The sequence below is a fragment of the Marmota flaviventris genome, chromosome 2, assembly GCF_047511675.1.
Source record: "Marmota flaviventris isolate mMarFla1 chromosome 2, mMarFla1.hap1, whole genome shotgun sequence".
NCBI classification, from domain to species: domain Eukaryota; kingdom Metazoa; phylum Chordata; class Mammalia; order Rodentia; family Sciuridae; genus Marmota; species Marmota flaviventris.
The window spans coordinates 168,955,678-168,977,924 of record NC_092499.1 but is presented as its reverse complement, the minus strand read 5'-3'; the positions used below and the strand labels follow the sequence as shown (position 1 = coordinate 168,977,924).

At 36.8% G+C, this 22,247-nt stretch overlaps 1 protein-coding gene across 14 annotated transcripts in view; it reads left to right on the top strand.

The window, feature by feature from the left end:
• The window catches only part of Plcb4 (phospholipase C beta 4), a 394,666-nt gene that overhangs the window by 325,815 nt on the left and 46,604 nt on the right, over window positions 1-22,247 (top strand). For all 14 annotated transcript variants that reach the window (XM_027955170.3, XM_034636405.2, XM_071608749.1 and 11 more), the window contains 7 exons: window positions 1,349-1,490; window positions 2,298-2,382; window positions 2,733-2,857; window positions 5,155-5,206; window positions 6,795-6,897; window positions 8,279-8,443; window positions 10,833-11,037. In XM_027955170.3, the coding sequence (XP_027810971.1) occupies window positions 1,349-1,490; window positions 2,298-2,382; window positions 2,733-2,857; window positions 5,155-5,206; window positions 6,795-6,897; window positions 8,279-8,443; window positions 10,833-11,037 (877 nt within the window). The remainder of the gene's footprint in view (window positions 1-1,348; window positions 1,491-2,297; window positions 2,383-2,732; window positions 2,858-5,154; window positions 5,207-6,794; window positions 6,898-8,278; window positions 8,444-10,832; window positions 11,038-22,247) is intronic.

The following is a 22,247-nucleotide window of genomic DNA, read 5'->3' as shown; positions in this document are numbered from 1 at the left end:
GAATTGTTTGTAATCATTAAACACACAAGAAGAAATAGATGTGGGCCTCTGCCCTTTTATGGAGGTTTAGGGACTGCAAATAAAAAAATCTATAAAAACAAAATTAAGTTGCATTATTTGATTATTTATCTTAGTCTATTATCGGTGAAATCAGTTTGATGATTTAGAATGTTCAGATTGTTGTCATCAATAAGATAAGCAAATAGTCTGACTGGTTTTTCACTCATGGGTTACATCGTGTGATTAAGCATCCTCCTAGATTCAATCTGTGCAGAAAGTTGAGCTTTTCAAAGTTGTTAACAAAATGTTGACCACTTAAACGTACTTTCTGTTGTTGTTGTTTTTAATTTTTTTATTTAAGAGACCTGGCCTCACTATGTTTCCCAGGCTGGCCTTGGACTCCTAGACTCAAGTGATCCTCCTACCTCAGCCTCCTGAGTAGTGGGGCAACAGGCATTATTTCTGTTGGTTTTGATAGTTATGTTCAGATTTCTCAAGGAATAAATAAAATAATTTGCTTTCTTCCCCTCCAAAGTCATATAATTTCAATGTGTCCTGTGTCACTTTATTAGAGTATTTTAAAAATACATCCTTTAAAAATAAATAAACCACCATGTATGTGGCTGAAATTGTAGAACAGTGCTACTATACAGTGTGGTCCTCAGACCTTCCCCTTGCCAGCACCTTATTTTAAAATTTTTAATAATTTGAAATTATAAAATCGTAAACCCCTGTGCCTCACCCAGACTCACTACAGCAGAAATTCCAAGGATGGAGGTCAGGAATCTGTTTCAACAAGTGCTCCAGGTGATTCTGAAACACACTAAAATTTAAGATTCACTGTTTTTGACTTTGTACCTCAGCTTAGGAAAATATGAATGATAATATTGCTGTACATACCTCACAGCATTTCTGTAAGACTCCAGTATCTTTTCTTGGATGTTTTAAAGTCCCTTGAAAATCTAATAACAACCCAAACACATAAAATAACTTAATATTTTCTGATTATCTCCTTTTGCATCATCTGGACTATCATAGAGATTAAGTTTTAAAATCATCTTTTAACATAATTGAGGTACAAACATTCTTTTGCTTCTGAATTTGTGTGTAAATTAGCTTTTTAATGTCTTTTTAAAAACTGTTTATCAATGCATTATAATTACAGATTATACTGGGATTCGTTGCTACATATTCCTACATTCACACAATATAATTTAATTTGATCAATTTCATTCCCCAGGACCTTCCCTTTTCCTTGCAAGTTATCTTTAGTAAGGAAATTTGCAGCCTGTATCTGGGAGTCCCTCTGAAGCCATCAGCTAATCTGTTTTCTTCATTGTGTTTGCAGGGCCTGGTTACTGTAGAGGATGAGCAGGCATGGATGGCATCTTATAAATATGTAGGTGCTACCACTAATATCCATCCCTATTTGTCCACCATGATCAATTATGCACAGCCAGTGAAGTTTCAAGGTTTCCATGTGGCTGAAGGTAACATCAAAGCCTTTTTTATCTGTTTATCTTTATTTTTTTTAATATCAATGAGTTCCAACCTAACTTGTGCTGTTTTCCTCTTTTGGGGTGGGCATCTCTCTTACTTTTGTTTCACAGGCTGGATAGCCACAATCCTAGGCATGCCTTGGGGTTGCATTGCCATTCTCTACATCAGCCACATGGTGGCTCTGAGAGACTATGGACTTGTTAGCCTCTAGTATTCCGTATGCTTTCACAAGACAGCTTTATTTTTTTTTTCTTTAAAATAAATAAATAAATAAAACATGAGTTTATCTTTGATTGACAGAAAATATTTGTACATATTTATGAGATACCATGTAAATTTTTTATTTATATGCACTTAGGGTAGTGGTTACCAGTGTTTAGAGAGAATAGATGTGGGGGAGCCGAGGGAGGTTTATCAATGGGCTAAAATATTATAAGTTCTAGTGTTCTCTGGCACAAGACGTGTTTAGTCAAAAGTTGGTTTCCAAAAGCATAAGAACGAATTTAAAATTTTTATTATCTTTTGTGGGCAGCAGAAGGCATCATGACCTTCAAAAATACATATTTCAGCAATTGGGGTACACATACTTTGTTTAGTGACTCCAAATAGATTTCAGGACACTTATTTTTCTTAAGTAAGCTATCTCCATTCATAGGATATTAATGAATCTAAAAGCAATTGACATGATCATGGCCACTAAAGCCTGGGGACTCTGGATGTAGCTATATTTATTGCCTGTCTTTCTGGGAGGGTTTGATGGCAGGGTTGCTGAGTGCATCTTTGCTTTTCTCTTACAGAACGCAACATTCATTATAACATGTCTTCTTTTAATGAATCAGTTGGCCTTGGCTACTTGAAGACACACGCGATTGAATTCGTGAAGTATCCTTGGGTGTTGAGTGGAATGGGCAGTTGCACATTTGGTTGGGCAACAGTCTCTGAAATAAATCAATGGCTAATATATAATTTTGATTGTAGAGGTAATAAAATAATATGTGTGAAAGAGCATGGCAGCTGTGACAATCTGCCCAAATGAAAATTGCCCTCCAAGTCTGCAGAGTGAACTGTGGTCTCTTTCTCTCCCAAGCATCACTGGTAAATGGGAACTTTGTTCTGGGTTGCCTGTAGGTTGGTCATTATTGGCCTGCACCTCTGTTGTTCCAGCTCTATGTTGTTTATTTACCTCAGCTGTGGTACTCTTTTTTTTCTGTTTTCCTTAATAAGTTACACAGTTACAACAAACGGCAAATGAGTCGCATTTACCCCAAGGGAGGCAGAGTCGATTCCAGTAATTACATGCCTCAGATATTCTGGAACGCTGGATGCCAGATGGTTTCACTGAACTATCAAACCCCAGGTAGGAGCTGATACCCAGTGACCCCCAAATTCCACGAGAACACTTTGACAGGGTGGTGTTGGGAGTTGCCATCGGTTAGCTGTGGGCATGTTTTCAGGGAAGCGAACATATGGCAAAACAGTGTTTTCCTGGATTTATATAATGGTGAGAAATTCAAATCCCCAAATAGAACAAGAAGACAGTGAAAGACAATGTTTTGATTTATACTGAAATTCTTTTCATAATTGCCATGATTACTCTGCTATATAGTATCCTCTATTCCTAAATATTTCTAATATTTCTTACTTTTGGATCAGACTTGTTATCTTTGTTTCCAGAGGCAGAAGAATTGAGTGAGAAGAATTTAAGTATTTTGGTACAGTAACTAAATCTCATTTCTCCTTTGGAAAGTTCCCTTGGCTACCGCAAATATTCAACAAATTTCAAGGACACAGTGTCACCTCACCATATAAGTACAGAATATTACATAGTAAAACTCCCCTTAAATGATATGTAAGGAGTTATATATTTTTAGAAGATCTAATCTATAAATTGGTCTTCCAAAGTATAATCAAATATGGGCTACATGTGTATAATATGCTGATCCTTTTATCCTGGGATTAGAGGAATACTTTTTAAAAAAAGTTTTCAAAGTTTGTGTAAAGAGCCTATGATCACAACATTAAGATGAGAGATAACAAAAGAGAATACATAGAAATATGTCACAAAACCCACTTAACTTTATGTGGGTAATTCTTAGCATGGCTTTACAATTGTTAAAACAAAACACATATGTAAAATAGGGAATAGTAATTCCACTGAAATGCTGAAATGTTAAACAAAAATATGAAGTTGGAATTGGAAGGGAGTACTGGAGATAGAACCGAGGGGGCGCTGTACCACTGAGCTATAATCCCAGAGCATTTTATTTTTTATTTTGAGACAAGGTCTTGCTCAGAATGGTCTCCAAGTTGCAATCCTCCCACCTCAGACTCTTCAGTTGCTAGGATTAAGGTATGCACCACTGTGTGCAACTGAAGTTAGAATTCTACAAAGATTTAAAAATACGTTTTTTTCTTCTTCTTCAGTCCTTTGCTATAGGAGGATACCTTCCAAGTTTCCCATTTTGGGGAGCTTTTTCTTATCTAGTGTACTGACCCTATTTGAGAATCCCTGTCTTCCTCATTCCTTATTATCTGGACTAACTAGAAGGTCCTTTGACTTTCATCCCTCTGGCTTGAGCCTGAGCTGACTGACTATATTTCCCTCCTCTTGGGGGAGCCTCCTTCATGATCAAAAATTCCCCCTAAGGGATTCCTCATTGTGCATGTAACCCCACAGTCCTTGCTAGATGAGATTGTTACCAGGTACCAGTGTAATCCTGAGTGTTTTTGTCAGGACAAAGCAAAATGACACTGCTGATTTACCTACTTAAGGAAGGGTCAGGTTATGTTCTGCATTGTCAGTGAGTCCATAATAAGGATTACATGGTCCTAAAGCATTTACTCACTAGGCCAGCTTGTATTTTATTCTTTAATATTAGGTTGTATGACAATATTTGGAAGAAGAAAAATCCAACCACTAACCATTTTTTTTTTTTCCTCATGAGAAAAAAAGAAAGCAAACGTTATCTACCTGCAAAAGAAAAATCCTGAGCCTTGCCCTGACAGAGTAGGCCCCACTAGAAGAATATTCCTTAAGTCTAATGCTGTGAGAAAGCCATCAATTTCATGTTATTCTTACTTGGCTTGTGTTGTATCTTAACTCAAGTTTTAGATATTTTTGTTTTGTTTTGTTGTTGTTTGGATTGAATCTGTGGGGTGCTTAACCACTGAGCCACATCCCCATCCCTTTTTATTTTGTATTTTAAGAGGCAAGGTCTCGCTAAGTTGTTGAAGCTGGCTTTGAACTTGTGATCCTTCTGCCTCAACCTCCCCAGCCTAGGATTACAGGCACATGTCACATGCATAGTTTTGTATTCATGCTGACCGTACTGGGTATCTCCAGCCTTGCCTTCCTCTGGGTGATAAGACTCATAGGTACTTCTAATGACAGCAGGTTAAATATCTCTAGTCTCAATATTATGTATTGATTCCATTTCTAAAAGGAATTCTGGGATTATCTTTATGAAAAACATACTTTATGCTTAATTCACATTAAACACAAGGTCATTTGAAAAACATGGAAAAGAATTATGTGCCTTAATCATAACCTGTGTTACCTCTGGAACAGTCTGATTTCCATTGTTTAAAATCATCCTGTTAGGGTCTTGTTTATCCAGGGAGATGAGATGCTAAATTATTTTTGTCTCTCGACAGATTTAGCCATGCAATTGAATCAGGGGAAATTTGAGTATAATGGATCGTGCGGGTGAGTAATGTGATTTAAGATGTTGTCACCTAGTTTCAGGACTCCCTACTACCACTTTAATGAATCCATGTCATTTTTAATTAGGGGCTGGTGAATGTAAGCTGATTTGAGGTATGGGATAGAAGTAAATGAAACCCCTAGATGGATTATATTTGCAAATATACATTCTTCATCTACCCCATTTTACTATGCAGGATTTTTTTATCTACAAGTTTTCAGAATCATATATACTCCAGAGCTTAATTACCTCACTATAAATTCAATAACAGAGGTTTTTTATATCTGAGGCAAGTAATGACCCATGCTCATTTGAACAATAACCAGAGACATGAGCATTAAATATGTGTACTTTTACTGATGACAAATACAGAAATGAAGTTAATTCCATGTATAATGAAATCATAGGTGTCAGGTTGAATTTATTTCAATTGAGGATAAACCTTTGTCCTCTCTTGATTCTTTTGCATGTCTTGTAAGTAGTGGTTATTAAATATTAGTGCTATGAATTTTGTTCCAGTTTACTTAAAAAGCAGTCTTTTAAAAATTTGTGAGCCAGGAAGTAAAATAGAAAATAGTAATTCCACTGAAATGCTGAAATGTTAAACAAAAATATGAAATTAGAATTTTTAGAGAAGTACTGGGGATGGGACCCAGGGGTGCTGTACCATTGATCTATAGTCCCAGACCATTTTATTTTTTTTTGTTTTGAAACAAGGTCTCACTTAGACTGGTCTCAAGTTGCAGTCCTCCTACTTCAGACTTCTGAGTTGCTAGAATTGAGGCATGCGCCATTGTGTGCAGCTGAAGTTAGAATTCTACAAAGATTTAAAAGCTTTGTGGCCATTTTTTCCTTGCATCTGTCCTTGAACATTACTATAAATAAATAATATCAGATCACAGCCCAAAGGCCTCAGGGTTAATTCTGTGGAGTCCTGTCCCACTCCATAATGAGACTGTCAGACAATTAGTTTTTGACAGTGGCTCACCCTGTGAAATATCTTAATTTTCATTATTGAAAATAACCAGTCAAGATGCAAATTTTCAGCAGTGGTTGGGTAGGAAATGGCTCTTCAGAGTACACATGCCATACCTCTGCCTACCTGACAGATGGTTCTTTGCCAGTATGCCCATGTGCTCAAATGATAGCCCTGTCATCTGAAACAGTCACCACATACATTCCCAAGGGTGCATTACATTTTCCTCTGCTGTGTGCTTTAAAAAACATAAAAACTATAGTTAGGAAGAAAAGAGCCAAATGCATATTAACACATGGACATCGTAAGACTCTGGCTTAAACTGGATTCTATAAGGATGGAGAAGGAGACTCAGATTGGCCAAGTCAGAAAGGACTCATTTTCTTTGAACACAGCATGTCCTCTGTGGCAGGTGTTATTTTCTGATGTTCTTCATCATTATCTAAAAGGGCAAAAGCATCCTCCTCCATCCTCAGGACCCTCTACCTAAAAACCTACATCTTAAATTATAGATGAGGAAATAGAAGGATTCAGTGTTTCAAAAGCCATTTTTAAATTTTTTTTGGTTTCTAAAGTCTATGAGTACAATAAGCTTCCTCTGTGTTTTCTACCAGGTACCTGCTCAAACCAGATTTCATGAGGCGGCCTGACAGAACATTTGATCCCTTCTCTGAAACCCCTGTGGATGGGGTTATTGCAGCCACATGCTCAGTGCAGGTAACACCCCTACTCATCAGATTGTGTAAATGTATATGCAAATGGTCCTGGACAGAAAGCACTGGTAAAATATTTAATGTCAAGTTGCCAGATCCTTATGTCACTTATGTCAAAATCCGCTCCCCTCCTTGTGTCTTTTCCATAGAAGACACATTTTTTTTTAACTAGTAAAATTATGAACTACTTTGGGTAAAATAAACTATCAAAAAATAACTACAACATGATGAAATTTTCTATAAAATTCTAGAAAATGTGAGCTATGGTGATAGAAAGTAAATCATTGATTGCCTCTGGACACAGTGGAAGGAGAGAAGGATTATAACAGAGCTCTAAAATACTTGGAGGTGATGGAAGTGCTTGATACCTTAATCTCAATGTTAGTTTCACAGATATGCTTACTTGTCAAAACTGATATGATCATACAATTTCAATATGTGCAATTTATGATAGTCCAGTTGTACCTCAAAAAAACCCTTTCAAAAGTATTAGCTACTAAATAATATGGAGGGGAAACTAATAAAGGGCTATAGTCATTTGCTAAGTAAATGAAAAAAAAAGTTATAATTTTGCACTGGTCATAGACAACCAATGTCAACATCAGTCAAGAGGTTGAGAAAAATAGGCCAATCCTGGTATTGTTTTCCTTTCATTTCTATGTGTGTGTCTCTCTCTCCCTCTCCCTCTCCTTCTCTCCCTCTTTCTCTCTCCCTCTCTCTTTCCCTCTCCCTTTCTCTCTTCCTCTTCCTCTCCCTTTCTCTCTTTTCTGGAGCATACCAGGGATTGAACCCAGGGGTGCATAATCACTGAGCCATATACCTAGTCCTCTTTTTAATTTTATTTTGAGAAAAGGTCTAAATTGCTGAGGGCCTTGCTTAATTACTGAGGTTGGCTTCCAATTTGTGATCCTTCTGCCTCAGCTTCCCAAGTCACTAGGATTACAGATGCATACCACCATGCCCAGCTTATGTCTCTCTTCAAGACTTTTGAAAGAATTCAGTAATGGCATGATAGAATTTCAGAGCTGTGAAGAGATCTTAGGGCATGCCTGAATCCATCACTTCTTGATTCTTAGGCATGGATACTAAGTGAGACAAAGGTGCTCTGGAAACTAATTATTTGTATTATATGATCCATGTATACTTTCTTCATTCTTTTTCTAGGCAGTTTTAGAAGTCATGACCTTTGCCAATAACTGTTTTTTTTTTAATTTTTATATTTGGTATTTGGTCAATAATGTTTTGATTTACTGAAGAATGTATACGTGTCCATTGTTCATTGAAATTCCCCCTTAAAAACACAATTTTTTATTTCCTGGAGATTCTTTGCTACTGATATTTGCACTGAGTTCACTTCTTTCTCTTTCATGTCTGTGTTGCTGAAGGTCATATCAGGGCAGTTCTTATCAGATAAGAAGATTGGCACATACGTTGAAGTGGACATGTATGGGCTGCCCACCGACACCATACGAAAGGAATTCCGAACTCGTATGGTTATGAACAACGGGCTCAATCCAGTTTACAATGAAGAATCATTTGTGTTTCGGAAGGTAGGACATTGTCAATGTGTCAAAGCCACACTGATAACATAGGAGCCACATTTCAGTGCACAGAACCTACTTGATAGAGGGACATCTTGTTTTAACCCGCCATCTTGTTTTCATCCTTTCTTCCAATGCGTAACTTCTATGGTAACTTCTGTATCTATGTCCAGTGATTATTGTTGTTTTTGTTTGGTCTGTTCCAAATTGCCTTTCCTCCTTAGAGGTGGCCACCTCCTATGTGGCAATGCTCAAGCTCGAGGTTTACAGTCTGCTGAGAATGTGAATTAACTTGTGGACACCATGGTACTTTGAGAAGTTCTTCCCTCCCCTGAAGTAGGTGGTGACTCACACTGTTCATTTAGCTGAGAGGTCAGGTTAAGATGCTACACTCAAAACTGAGACCAATAAATGCCATTACATGGGTCACTTTATATAATCATGTCCCTTCAGAAAGTGTGGAACCTGTCACTACTCACAGATTTTATGCTTCATATGTGAGTTTTCAGTGTTTTGCTTTTTTCTCTCGGTCCTGTATGCTGGATCATAAGAACAATCACAGCCTTCCTTCCGATATTCAGAATTTTTTTAATATTTATTTTTTAGTTGTAGTTGGACACAATACTTTTATTGTATTTATCTTTATGTGGTGCTGAGGATCAAAACCAGGACCCTGCATATAATAGGTGAGCTCTCTACTGCTAAGCCATAAACCCAGCCCTGATGTTCAGATTTTAATCTCTTAATCATTCTCCCCTTTTGATTTCCTTGTCAACTGAAGATGCTTTGAAAAAAAAAAACACATGCATTGGAAGTACTGCCAAAAAGGTCTGTTTTTCTCTCTCTTACTTGTTCTGATATTCTGACCAAAATGATTTCTCAATTCTTTCAGCATAGGCATTCCAGGTGGTTCTGCTCCATGTATATGTCACGGAACACAGACAAGCAGCTGCTTGTCTTGAAAGGTTAGGGATTATCCATTTTAGAGTACAGTAACTGGCTTATATAAGCCAAATTAAGGGAGATCTCTGTGGATTTGATAAATCAGGCCATTTTGAAATTTGGGTTCCCCAAACACCATTATCCTTGCACTCCCATCAGCATTCTTGTGATGTGGGGTGAATGAGCTGTGGTTTCCCCCTTTTTCTTCCCTGGTCTTTGCAATTAGTTACAGCTGGATATGTTGCGGGTATGAAATTGTGTTCTTTGGCATAAGTAATTATCCCCTTACACATTTGTAGAAATTCAGAAAGTTTTCTCGAGTACTCTTTTTTATGAATAGGGAAATATCAACTTAGTTTTAATATGTCATATTTTTGACCCAGAAACAAAATGCCAATTCTGGATCCCTTTCTGTTCTTGAGAAGCTAAATTGCCTCTCACAGATATCAAGTGCTTTGTCTCCTTTCTCATTCTTGTTCCTTTTGTTGTTTGCATCATTATCACAAGGCAGAAGTGTCTTAAGCCTAAACCTCCCAATCACATAAGGAAAAAGAGTGAGGACAGTTGGTTGAACTTTTAACTAGACTCACCTCTTCATCTTCGTGGAGTTGGAATTAAATTATATTGTCCAGATGTAAATAGGCTAGCTACCCATTGCCTAGCCTAGACACAGCATTCAGATCAGCCAAGATGTCCTGGTTGCTCTCAAGAAGCTAATCAAAAGGCATTCCTAATTAAATACATCGGATTTTCTTTTGTCCTGTTGTTATTTTGTATCTTAATAGAGATTCTGCCATCTGAATTCAGATTTTATGTCCATTTATTCAGTTTAGGGATGACAGATGTCTTAAGATCAGCATATCTTTATATTTCTTGGACTATTAATGTTTTTAGCTGCTTCTTCCTCTATTTAAATATACAAAAAATGTGAAAGAAACAAGGATAATTCAAATGAATACATGGATTGTCTTTTACAAATGAAACATTTCAAAGGCACTTTACACATTCTTAAAAACAGGTGTGCTAAATGTCAGAGCAGCCCAGGTCATGAGACAGTTTATAGGATTAGAAGGCAGGAGCTGCCATGATTAGTCCCCACTCTGTCACTGACAATCTCTGAGGTTAATAAAAGTCACTGATTCTCAAAGTCTTCTTTGTATCACCCATGACACGAGGAGGAATGGGGAAAGATGACATGCATTTGAGTCATAATCTTTAATATTCATTCCAACCAACACTTTTGATGACTTCCAGAAAACCTGTTCCAATTACCTTTCTTAGTACGTTGGTCTTGTGGCTTACAGAGAACACCTTAGAAATGCTAATGAATCATCAATTCACTTTCACCATAAAGGTATATTTACAAGCAGTGTGGATTTGGTCCAGATTCTTAGAGTTGTGGTTCTTGGGAGCTGTGTTACAAAAACCAATGAGAAGTCTTGTTCTTTGTTTGCAGGTGATCCTGCCAGACCTGGCTGTCTTAAGAATAGCAGTATATGATGACAACAACAAGCTGATTGGCCAGAGGATCCTTCCGCTGGATGGCCTCCAAGCAGGCTATCGACACATTTCCCTTCGGAATGAGGGAAACAAACCATTATCACTGCCAACAATTTTCTGCAATATTGTTCTTAAAACATATGTGCCTGATGGGTTTGGAGGTAAGATAAGCAGGTGGTTATAGTATGATACAGATGTGGTACTAAATTATAGAATTGTAAAATATTCAGCCTATCCTGAAAAAAGGAATAACAATGATGTCCTTCCTGCCTATGCTGCAAACCCTGGTCATATTGAAGAAAGTAAGGATAAATGGCAACCTCATATTTCACAATAGGAAAATGAAAGGGCAAGGATAGACTATCTATAATGTCTTTTCTTATTTTAAAATGTTATGCTGCCCAGCAAAGTGGCTCATGTGTGTAATCCCTGCAGCTTGGGAGGCTGAGGCAGGAGGATTGCCATTTGAAAGCCAGCCTCAGCAAAAGCAAAGCACTAAGCAACTTGGTGAGACCCTGTCTCTAAATATATACAAATTAGGATTGGGGATGTGGCTCAGTGGTCAAGTACCCCTGAGTTCAATCCCAGGTACCAAAGTAATAATAATAACAATAAAATGTTATGCTTTTATAATATTTATTAATTTCTATAATTTTTATGAAGGTTTTATTTGTACTACCAAAGTGAGAGGAAAAAAGATATGAAACACTGTCTTATCAATTGGTATCACTCAACAATCTTACATTGAACTTGGTTAACAACGTACCTCAATTTTCTTCCAAATTCACAAGGCAATAATTTCTTAAAATTCCCAGTCATCCAACCCACATTGGCATTTCTAAGGTAATCTGTGAGAAGAACCCAAACTGTATCATATGATAGGATTTTGACTACACCCAAATATGTTAACTCTCCCTAGCCTCTAATAAACTAGGGACATAAAATTAAAAAGGGCATGATATTCTCAGAGTCATCATACAGAAGGAAATAGCCCAGCAGAGTGACCACATCACCTTAGCCAAGGTCTCAAATCCTAACTGTCCACTGATGGCTAGTGGTCTTGAGAACAAGATGGAACCACTCAAACATCTCGTTTTGTCACCTGCAAAGATAATACAACTACATCAAGTTCAAAAAGTAAATTAAGCTATGAAGGTTTTGTCAGTTTCAAAATCCATAGTACATATTCCTTCTTTCTTCCACTTTGTTTTTTTTTTTTACCAAAATTAAGTAAACTATAAGCAACATGATATAGCAGCCGACAAAAGAACCCATAAAAGTGGAGGGGCAAGGGTGCTGTGGGGTTGGATAAGTGGAACAGAACAGGAGACCAGAAGCCTGGACTGTGTTTGGGAGTTGTGTCCCCACCTGTGGTAAACCCCCAAATCCTGCCTGTGTTGCAACACAACAGTGGCCTGGAGGCATCAACTGATGCTTTAAATGATCTTCCACATATTTGAGCGTAGGAAACAGAGAATGTGTGATAAATACCTAATGTACTTTAGAAGTAGTTTTATACATCCATATGGTGGAAAATTTTAAAATTTCGCCCCTGTGTGGGTTAAATTTCAGATGAAACTATAATTCCTTTCTGGGAAAGGAGCCATTTGATTAGGAAAGAGGGAAATAAAATTTGTTGAGCTCCTATATTGTGCCAGGCAATTCAAAGAGAGTCCAAAAATGTGAAATTGTCCTGAATGGATGTGGGCATATGTAGATCTACGCTGAAGAAATATCTGTATTTATAATGCAACTTATGGCCAGTGTTGGCATTTAAGTATTGACCCAAATTAATCTCTTGAATAATAGTCCAACAAGTATTCTTCCCTACCATGTCCGTGTGACTGATTCTATTCTATTTTAGAAGTATTTGAAATTTTCATGCCATGTTACAGTTGATGGGATTCTGCAGTTGATGTCTTAACCTCTGATTTGACTTTCAAAGACAGTTGATTCAGAATTCACTGGACCTTTCTTTTATTTGTGAAGAAACTGAGGGCAAATATTACAAGGTTTAAAGGCCTTATTTGAAGATAACCAGAAAAGAATGTGGGAACCACCTTTCTCCAAATTCTTGATCATCTTCATGCCCTCTGAACGTACAGATGTGTTCATTTTCTTCTGCTTAGCCACCTCCCACATCCAGACCTACATAATAAACCAGTGGGCTAGGATATCTATGGAGTCCATGTTCCTAGAATATTTGATGTTCTCTGTTGATTCTGTAGGAACAAATTCAAAGTGAGACTGTATCATCACACACCAGCATTTTCTAGAGGAAAGAAATAGGTGTTGATATGCAGGATCACATTTTTATTTAACTAAAGAAAGATAATGTGTATTCATTACTTCATTCTCCAAATACATACAATAAGTTTATTCCATAAAAGTAAGGCAGCTAAAATATTTATCAGAAATTAATTCCGATGACCCAAAAAGAGAATAACAGTTCCCCATCAATCCTCTGCCCAGGGTGAACTCCTATTTACTTTTATCACATTTATTTTTACATTTTATAATAAAAAACTTGCATCTTAACTGTGCATCCTCATTTGCCCCCAACTCCCGCTTTTTTTCACTTAAAGGAGAATGTCCCATGTCTTGAAATATTTTTTTTACATTTTTATCAGCTGCATAGGATTCCATTTTATTATTCTAGTTTAGTCTCTAAAAAACAATGAAGTCATTTCCACTTTTGTCTCTTAGAAACAATATTGATAAGCAACTCAGTGAGATCCTGTCTGTAAATAAAATACAAAATAGGGCTGGGGATGTGGCTCAGTAGTTGAGTGCCCCTGAGTTCAATCCTTGGTACTAAAAAAAAAAAAAAGAAAGAAAGAAAAAGAAAGATTATTGAACCTTAGAACCCTAAATATAAGGTTTTAGAAATATTTGTCATCATTTCCTGAAGATGAATTCTTTGAAATGGATTTATCACACCAAGGAGTACATGAGTATTTAAAGCTTCAGGTACAGGTTGCTGAATAGCAAGTGTATGATAAAAATTTTTCCAACATTTACCTATTTAAAGAATACATTGGTATTTCATTGATGTATTCACTGAAATAGTTTGTAACTGTTTTATAACTATTTTTTCTTCTTTAAGATATTTGTATAGTAGTTATTGTTTAGTATCTACTATACAAATAACAAAGAAGAAATGTAAAGCTGAAAAAGTGGTATACACTTACCCTGAAGAATTTTCCACCTGTGTGCACACACATATATATATATGGTTTATTCATATGCATAAATGTGACACACTGTATGGTAAATGTTGAAAGAGTAGTAGAGCCAAAGGGCATTGAGAACATTGAACTACAGAGTGATTAGCTGGAGTGGGCTGAGGGAGACTTCAGTAGTGGGACATTGAGAGATGACCCATCCTTAATCTGAAAATCTGACATCCAAAATGTTTTGAAATCCAAAACGTTTTGTCTTGGCAATTTTCTTTTAAGTTTTTTGGTTCTTTTCAGTTATACATGACTGTAGAATCCATTTTGATATCATTATGCAAGCATGGAATATATCTTATTCTGCTTAGTACCCCATTCTTGTGGATGTGCATGATGGTGGAATTCACTGTGATGTTTCCATATATCTACATAGGACAATTATGTCAGATTTATTCCACTGTCTTTCCTTCTCCTATCCCCCCTTCCATTCCCTATTGTATAATCTACTGAACTTCTGTTCTCCCTGCCTCCTTATTTGGATTAGCTTCCATATATCACAGAAAATATTCAATCTTCAGTTTGGGGGGGGGGACTGGCTATTTCACTTAGCATGATGGTCTCCAGATCCATCCATTTACTGGCAAATGTCACAGTCATTCTTTATGGTTGAGTCATACACCATTGTGTATATGTATGTGTGTGTGTGTGTGTGTGTGTGTATATATATATATATATATATATATATATATATATATATATATATCTCACATTTTCAATATCCACTCTTCTGTTGAAGGATACTTGGTTGGTTACATAGTTTAGCTATTGTGAATTGAGCTGCTATAAACATTGATGTGACTGCATCACTGTAGTATGCTGATGTTAAGTCCTTTGGATGTATACCAAGGAGTGGGATAACTGGGTCAAATGGTGGTTCTATTCCTTTTTTTGAGGAATCCCCATACTAATTTCCAGAGTGGTTGCATTCCTACCAGCAGTGTATGGTAGGACTTTTCCCTTTTACCCACACCCTTGCCAGCATTTATTGTTGCTTGTATTCTTAATAGTTGTCATTCTGACAGGAGTGAAATGGAAGTCTGTGTAGTTTCAATTTGCATTTTTCTAATTGCTAGAGATGTTGAACATTTTTTCATGTTTGTTGACTATTCATATTTCTTCTTCTGTGAAGTATCTCTTCAGTTCCAGACACTTATTTTTTTTTTGGGGGGAGGGTGTTAAGTTTTTTGAGTTCTTTATGTATACCAGAAATTAATGCTCTATCTAAGGTACAGGTGGCAAAGATTTTCTTCTATTCTGTAGGTTCTTTTTTCATACCTCCCACATTTTTGGAGAGGCAGAATTAATATTGTCAAAATGGCCATACTACCAAACGTGCTATACAGATTCAATGCAATTCCCATCAAAGTTCCAGTGGTGGTCTTCATATAAATAAATGGAAAAGGCAGTCATAAAAATTTATTTGCAAAAAATAAGAAACCCAGAAATAGCCAAAAACAATCCTTAGAAAGAAAAGTGAAACAGGAGGCATCACAATACCAGACCTTAATTATTCCACAGAGCTAGTAACAAAAACAGCATGGTATTGGCGCCAGAACAGGCATGAAGACCAATGGAATAGAATAGAAGACACAGAAAAAAACTCACACTAATACAGTTATCTCATACTAGACAAAGGCACCAGAAACATACATTGAAGAAAAGATAGCCTCTTCAACAAATGGTGCTGGGAAAACTTGAAGTCCACGTGTAACAAAATGAAATTAAACCCCTATTTCTCACCCTGCACAAAACTCAACTCAATGTGGATCAAGGACCTAAGTATTAGACCAGAAACCCTGCACATACTAGAAAAATTGTAGGCCCCACACTAACATATCCTCTTAGGAACCGAATTTCTTAACCAGACTCCTAAAGTGCAAGAAGTAAAATAAATAATCAATAAATGGGATGGCATCAAAAAGCTTTTCTTTTTTTTTCACATCATTTTGATGATGAAAAAGTTTTGGATTTCAGTGATTTGAGTTTGGCCTAGTAATGCTCACAGTGATGGCTCTACCACTTTATCTCTGTCCAGCTGTTTAGATTGGATCAGTATTTAATCCTACAAATTGTCTGCACACTGCTTGTTCTCACTGTCATCAATTCTGGTTTCTAAAAAAATTCTTAATTTTTGCTAGTAGTAGTAGTAAAAATGGTATCTTATCATTTCAACTCGCTTAATTATGAGTCAGAATGAACATATTTTTATATATTTCTTGGTCACTTGTATCCCTTTCCTACAAGTTCACCTTTAGTACCCGTTTTCTTTTTAGTTGTTGTATTTAATTAGGTTGTTCTTAGTTTCCCTTAATTATTTAAATCAAAATTTAATCAACTCATAACATCTCTCTCCTTCACCCCTTTCTGTCCCCCACTCTCATAATTCTCCAAGGTAGTCTCAGATACAATTTTAATGTCTAGATAAAGTTTTATGAATATAATAGTTGATGATTCAAAGACTATTCTTCTTGGCTGATAGGAGGCTATTTCACGAAGGTCACATAGCTGTTTCCTAAGAACTGCTGACTATTGGCCATCTGACCTCACAGAATTAAGCATAATGCTTTATATCTTAGTGCTCTTATTGGATAACATTGGTCCCCACTTCACAAAACGAGGATCAAATGAGCTCTTGGAACAATACTGACCATAGCAGTCCCTCCATTAATTTTCTTTTCCTTTTTGTGTATTTTTAACAAGGTAAAGAAAAATCCATTGGTTCTATTTTCTTCACTCACCATAACTTACCCTTTAGTTTGTATGAAATGCCACAGTCAATAAATGTGTCATGGTCATCCTAAGAAAAATCTCTTAATCCTGTGCCGACTAAGAAGTTTCAGAATTCTAATGCATTGGAAGCAATGTCAGATGGTGGCATCATTTTACAGAAACAAGAAAAACGTTCCTAAGGACTTTCCAAGTTTAGACAAGCGTGTACAGGAGTTCCTGGTCACTTATTTTTTTGGAGTTCTATTCCATGAGGTCACTGTACGGTGATGGATTCCTACAGATGAGGAACTTTGCTGCTTTTGTAATTGTTCCTAATTAATTCTGACCTCCTGCATCTGAAACTCTGTAGAGACTTTGAACTCTGGCTGACCCAGCTACCTCTCAACATGAGATAGCTCCAGAGCCCCTTTTCTTCATCTGCTCCTCTTTCACTCTCATGAGTTATCTGTTTTCCTTCCTTGCCCCCTAGAAAACAGAGGCAATCAAATCTCTCCTCATTACTACTGTAAAATAACTCCCAAAACACACAAAAATATAACAGAACCAATACGAATCTTAGTTCATTTTCTATTGCTATAACAGAACAACTGAGACTGGGTACTTTATAAAGAAAAGAGGCTTAATTCAAAGTTCTGGAGGCTAGAAGTCCAAGAAAGGGCAGCAACATTTGCTTGGCTTCTGATGAGGTCTTTGTGTTTTTCCATGCATGATGGAAAAAGCAGAAGGGCCAAAAGAGCTTACAAAGAAATGAGGGGACAATTGGGACTGGACACTTTTACAATCACATGCTTTCAAGATAACCCGCTCTTACAGAAACTACATTAATCCCTTCGTGAGCATGGAGCCTCCATGATCTAAACACCTCTTACAGGCCCCTACCACTTCTCAGTATCATCACATTGACAATTAAATTTCAATGTGAGTTTTGATAGGGACAGACCACATTCAGAGCATATAGCACATGGCTAACTTGAACGTCAGAACTTTCGTTGAGAATTCTGTTTCTCAGCAGTCCGGATGCGAACTGTAATGATTCTCTTAGTCAGCAACTAAATTTTGGCATAATAAAGAAAATGGTAATATTTAGGAAACAGATGACTCGGAATGAGTGAAAAAGCTTTGTCTTAATTCTTTCAATATTATTTTGCTACTGAACATGAAAAAAAAAAATGAGTCCTATCTTTTACTCCCACATTCGCATACAAAATAGAAATTCTAGGTTGGGTGCTAAGGGCCATTCTGCCTTTGTCAAAGTCAGTGGGACTAAGAGCATGGGGGTTGTCTCTGTTGCTTTGTCTGTGGGTGCACACGCAGCTGACAAGGGAATTTACTCATCATGCAGCTTTGTCACCATTAGCCATTGCTGTTGGGGACAGGAAACAGTTGCAGGGCCAGTGACAATTAAATGAGTGTCAGAATTTCTGTTTTCCCACTCACTGTTGATTTGAATGGGTTTTATCATTTTCTGTCCTTTTGTTATTACTAAACAGTTCCAGAATATATGGAGCCTCCGCTTTATATTTAAATGACATGCTGAGCTGTTTCCTGGCCCTCTCCAGATTATGTTCCTGAAGCAGTGCTCATCATTACTTCTTATAGCTGTAGATTTTGTCTCCTCTTCTGCAGATTGGCTATTTTACATAAAGCAGGATGAAGTGACCATTTGTTTATTTGCCTGCTTCCCCCTTTCCGCCTCCCCTATGATTAAAGATACATCCCGGAGGTAGGCGGCATGTTTCTCCTTCACTCTGCCCACAACCTCACGCGGTTGTTTTCCAACCCTTTCCAAAGATAGATGGCTGTTTCTTACACCAGATATTTCCAGAGAAGGAGCATCCTCAATTAAAGTGCCATTCCTGATGCAGGGATCTCAGGACTTCTTGATGCAAGTTAAAGTTGCTGGACTTTGTCTTCTCCTTAGTGAATGCCAAAATGTCATAATGTCATATTCTTTCTATTCAATATGTACTGAAAACTCAATTTGCAGGCTCATAGTATTATCTTTTATTTCTTTGGAGCAAGAGCTTAAACCCAGGACCTCACACATGTAATATATTTTTTATGGCCTTTTCTCAGCTACTAAAAATAGAACTCCAAAAAGATCTGGGCATGGGAACACACACCTATAATCCCAACAACTTGGAAGGCTGAGACAGGAGGATAGCAAGTTCAAGGCCAGCCTGGGCAACTTAGTGAGCTCCTTTCTCAAAAGATAAAATAAAGAGGGATGGGACTGTAGCTCAGTGGTAGAGTGCCCCTGAGCTCAATCCACATTATCACAAAAAAAAGAAAGAAAAAAGAAAAAGAAAAAGAATTCCAAGAATAGATCTGGAGGGGAAGGAAGCAGGATAGATTCTGCTGATATACATTGGAGAGGCTGGAAATGTAGCTCAGTAGTAGTGCACTTGCCTAGAAGGTCAAGACCCTGGCTTCAATCCCCAACACTGCAAACAAACAAACAAAAAGGTTCACTGGAAATTTGTATATTAAGCAATTGATAAAGGCTCCTTAATACAGTATCCTGAGATGTCTTATGAATGTTACAAGAAGAGAAAGCATAAGTATTTCCCAGTCATATTTGACCAATGGATACTATTGCCCTGAGCACCTATTAAAAAAATCTATTATTGTAGGAAATGTAAAATGAAAGATCTATTATTGTGACAAACGGCTAATCATTTGGTGAAAGGTAAGAGGGTTATGAGATTTGTTGTGAGATTTGTTGATCTTTATTAACATCACCTCACAGCCATTAGGAAAATGTTTCTTTTCTGCCACTATCTCTTGATTACAGAAATAATAGAGTGGAGATTCTGAGGGACCCTTGGCGAGAAACAGACTCATAGGAATGACAAGGGGGAGTCTTGGTGCTCAGTACCAAGCACCCAAATTCCTTGAAAAACAATGGTTAAGCAAACACATTAAAAAACCTTACTTCTTCCAAAAAGAGAGTATCTGGAAGTCTATATTAGTGGATTGCTATCTTCTCTTTAATGCTTAGGGACACCTAAATTGATGCTTTCAATTCTATGTGGAGTTGAAGAATGAAGAATGGGAGAGAGGGAGGGAAAAGGAAGCACAGTATATATGGAGTCTTCACCAACAGAGAGAAGCTTTTGGAAATGACAGAAATAGATGGTACTTTTTTAAAAATACAGAAAAGCAAAGCTTCAGTTAAACCTAGAAGAAAAAAGCACATGAGATAAAGCAAATTGGTTTCTTTTTATTTTTTTATTTTTTTTTTTTTAATTTTTTTTTTTTTTTAAATTTATTTATATATGACAGCAGAGTGCATTACAATTCTTATTACACACATAGACCACAATTTTTCATATCTCTGGTTGTATACAAAATATATTCACACCAATTTATTGCTTTATAATGATCATCACATTTCACCATCATTTCTAACCCCATGCCCCCTCCCTTCATCTGTAACCCCTCTGCCCTGTCTAGAGTTTGTCTATTCCTCTTATGTTCCTGTTCCCTTTCCCACTATGAATCAGCCTCCTTATACCAAAGAAAACATTCAGCATTTAGTTTTTTGGGATTGGCTAACTTCACTTAGCATTATCTACTCTAACTCCCTCCATTTACCTGCAAATGCCATGATTTCTTTTTAAAAGCAAGTCTATTTTAAGAGAGTAACTTGAGAGAGCTCATACCTGAGAAATACCCTCTATTGTTCTAAACAGACATTTGAAGAAAGACATGACTTGCATTATCCTGGTGCCTCTATTATATTATTGAATAGCTAAAATTTTTATTTTTTTTATTTATTTTTTTTTTATTGTTGGCTGTTCAAAACATTACATAGTTCTTGATATATCATATTTCACAATTTGATTCAAGTGGGTTATGAGCTCCCATTTTTACCCCATATACAGATTGCAGAATCACATCAGTTACACATCCATTGATTTACATATTGCCATACTAGTGTCTGTTGTATTCTGCTGTCTTTCCTATAGGCAGGTTCCAGAGCCCCTGCTGTGGCCTCGAAGGGTCGAGAATATTTTAGCTTACCTTGTGGGTTCTCTGCAGAGTCAGGAGTTTATGTGTGCAGCTCTGTACCTGTTAGGTGTACAGTGTGGCTAGGCTAGACATATTCACCTGCTAACAAATACTGATCAGCATTTAAAATGCTGATCAGCATTTAAAATCAGTTCCTGCCACTGCCCTGAGGGGCCCTTTCCTAAATGGGATATACGCACCCACACTGGCCTCACCCCCAACCAACTGAACAGAGCCCAGTAAAATGTCATATTGGCACCAAAGAAAAAGACTATGTTTGCTTGCATATGCAAAATGTTGACTAAGAATATGCCAGATTTATTTAGGCATTTCTTCAAATCATTTTTCTGTGCTAAGGCAAGGAAAAATAAATAAATAGTATTTGCAAATAGAATTATCCAAGTATATAGGTATTTGACATTTGAGGTAATACTTCTGATTTCCTAGTGACACATTATTTCAAATTTGACTATTAAAAATTAATTTCCTTTTTTGGTGTGTGGCACTCTGTCATCTATCAGTTATCTATATAGCTATTTATCTTTCTATCTATCTGTCTCAATATCTGGCCTCTGCCCAGAGGACAAAGTGAGTTAAAATGCAGAAATTATAGAAAAGAGGCTAATGCCTGGTTTCCCTAGTGCTGAACACTTTTATGAAAAATTTGATTGGAACTTTCCTGATTATTCAGTTGTTTCCCTTCTGCATAGATCTATAATTCTAACTGCAGAATAAGTACCTGCCACTGCATGACAAAATTAGATATTCTAAAAGTATCTTAATTTGTTATTTGAAATTTCCCAGGAATAAAACAACTGTTTCCAATAACCTAGTAACTTTAGCCTTATCTTTGACCTTTAGTCCTTTTGTAATCACCTTTTTTTTTGTTCCATGAAAGTTAATTTAAACAAGTTTTTATTAAAAAATAAATAAATAAATAAAGAGCCGATTATATGACTTTAAGGAAACTATGTAAAACATGAACTCAGGTGCAAAAGTCATAGCAAAATATGCAAAAACTACAGTAGTTTGTGAAGATGGAAGGATTATGGATTGTTTGATTATTCAGTGCCTTGCTTTAACTGGTTTTAAATGACTAAAGCATTATCTGTTATTCCTAATGGTAGGACTTCCAGTTATCCCTCAAAAATGTCATTAACTCTCTTCAGGCCTTCAAATTGTATATGCAATCATTAAAGACAAGCAAGTATATATTTCCTAACAAGCCATCCCTGTGGATCACCTACTGAAATGTGCTATTGGAATTGAACACAAGGCAAAATGTCCCTGATGTGTCAGAGTAGGCAAAGGCCTAGACTGGAGGAAACCTTCTCATCCAGAGAAAGATAAGATAGTTAAGTGGACAAAGTTAAATCTCACTTTGCCCTTTG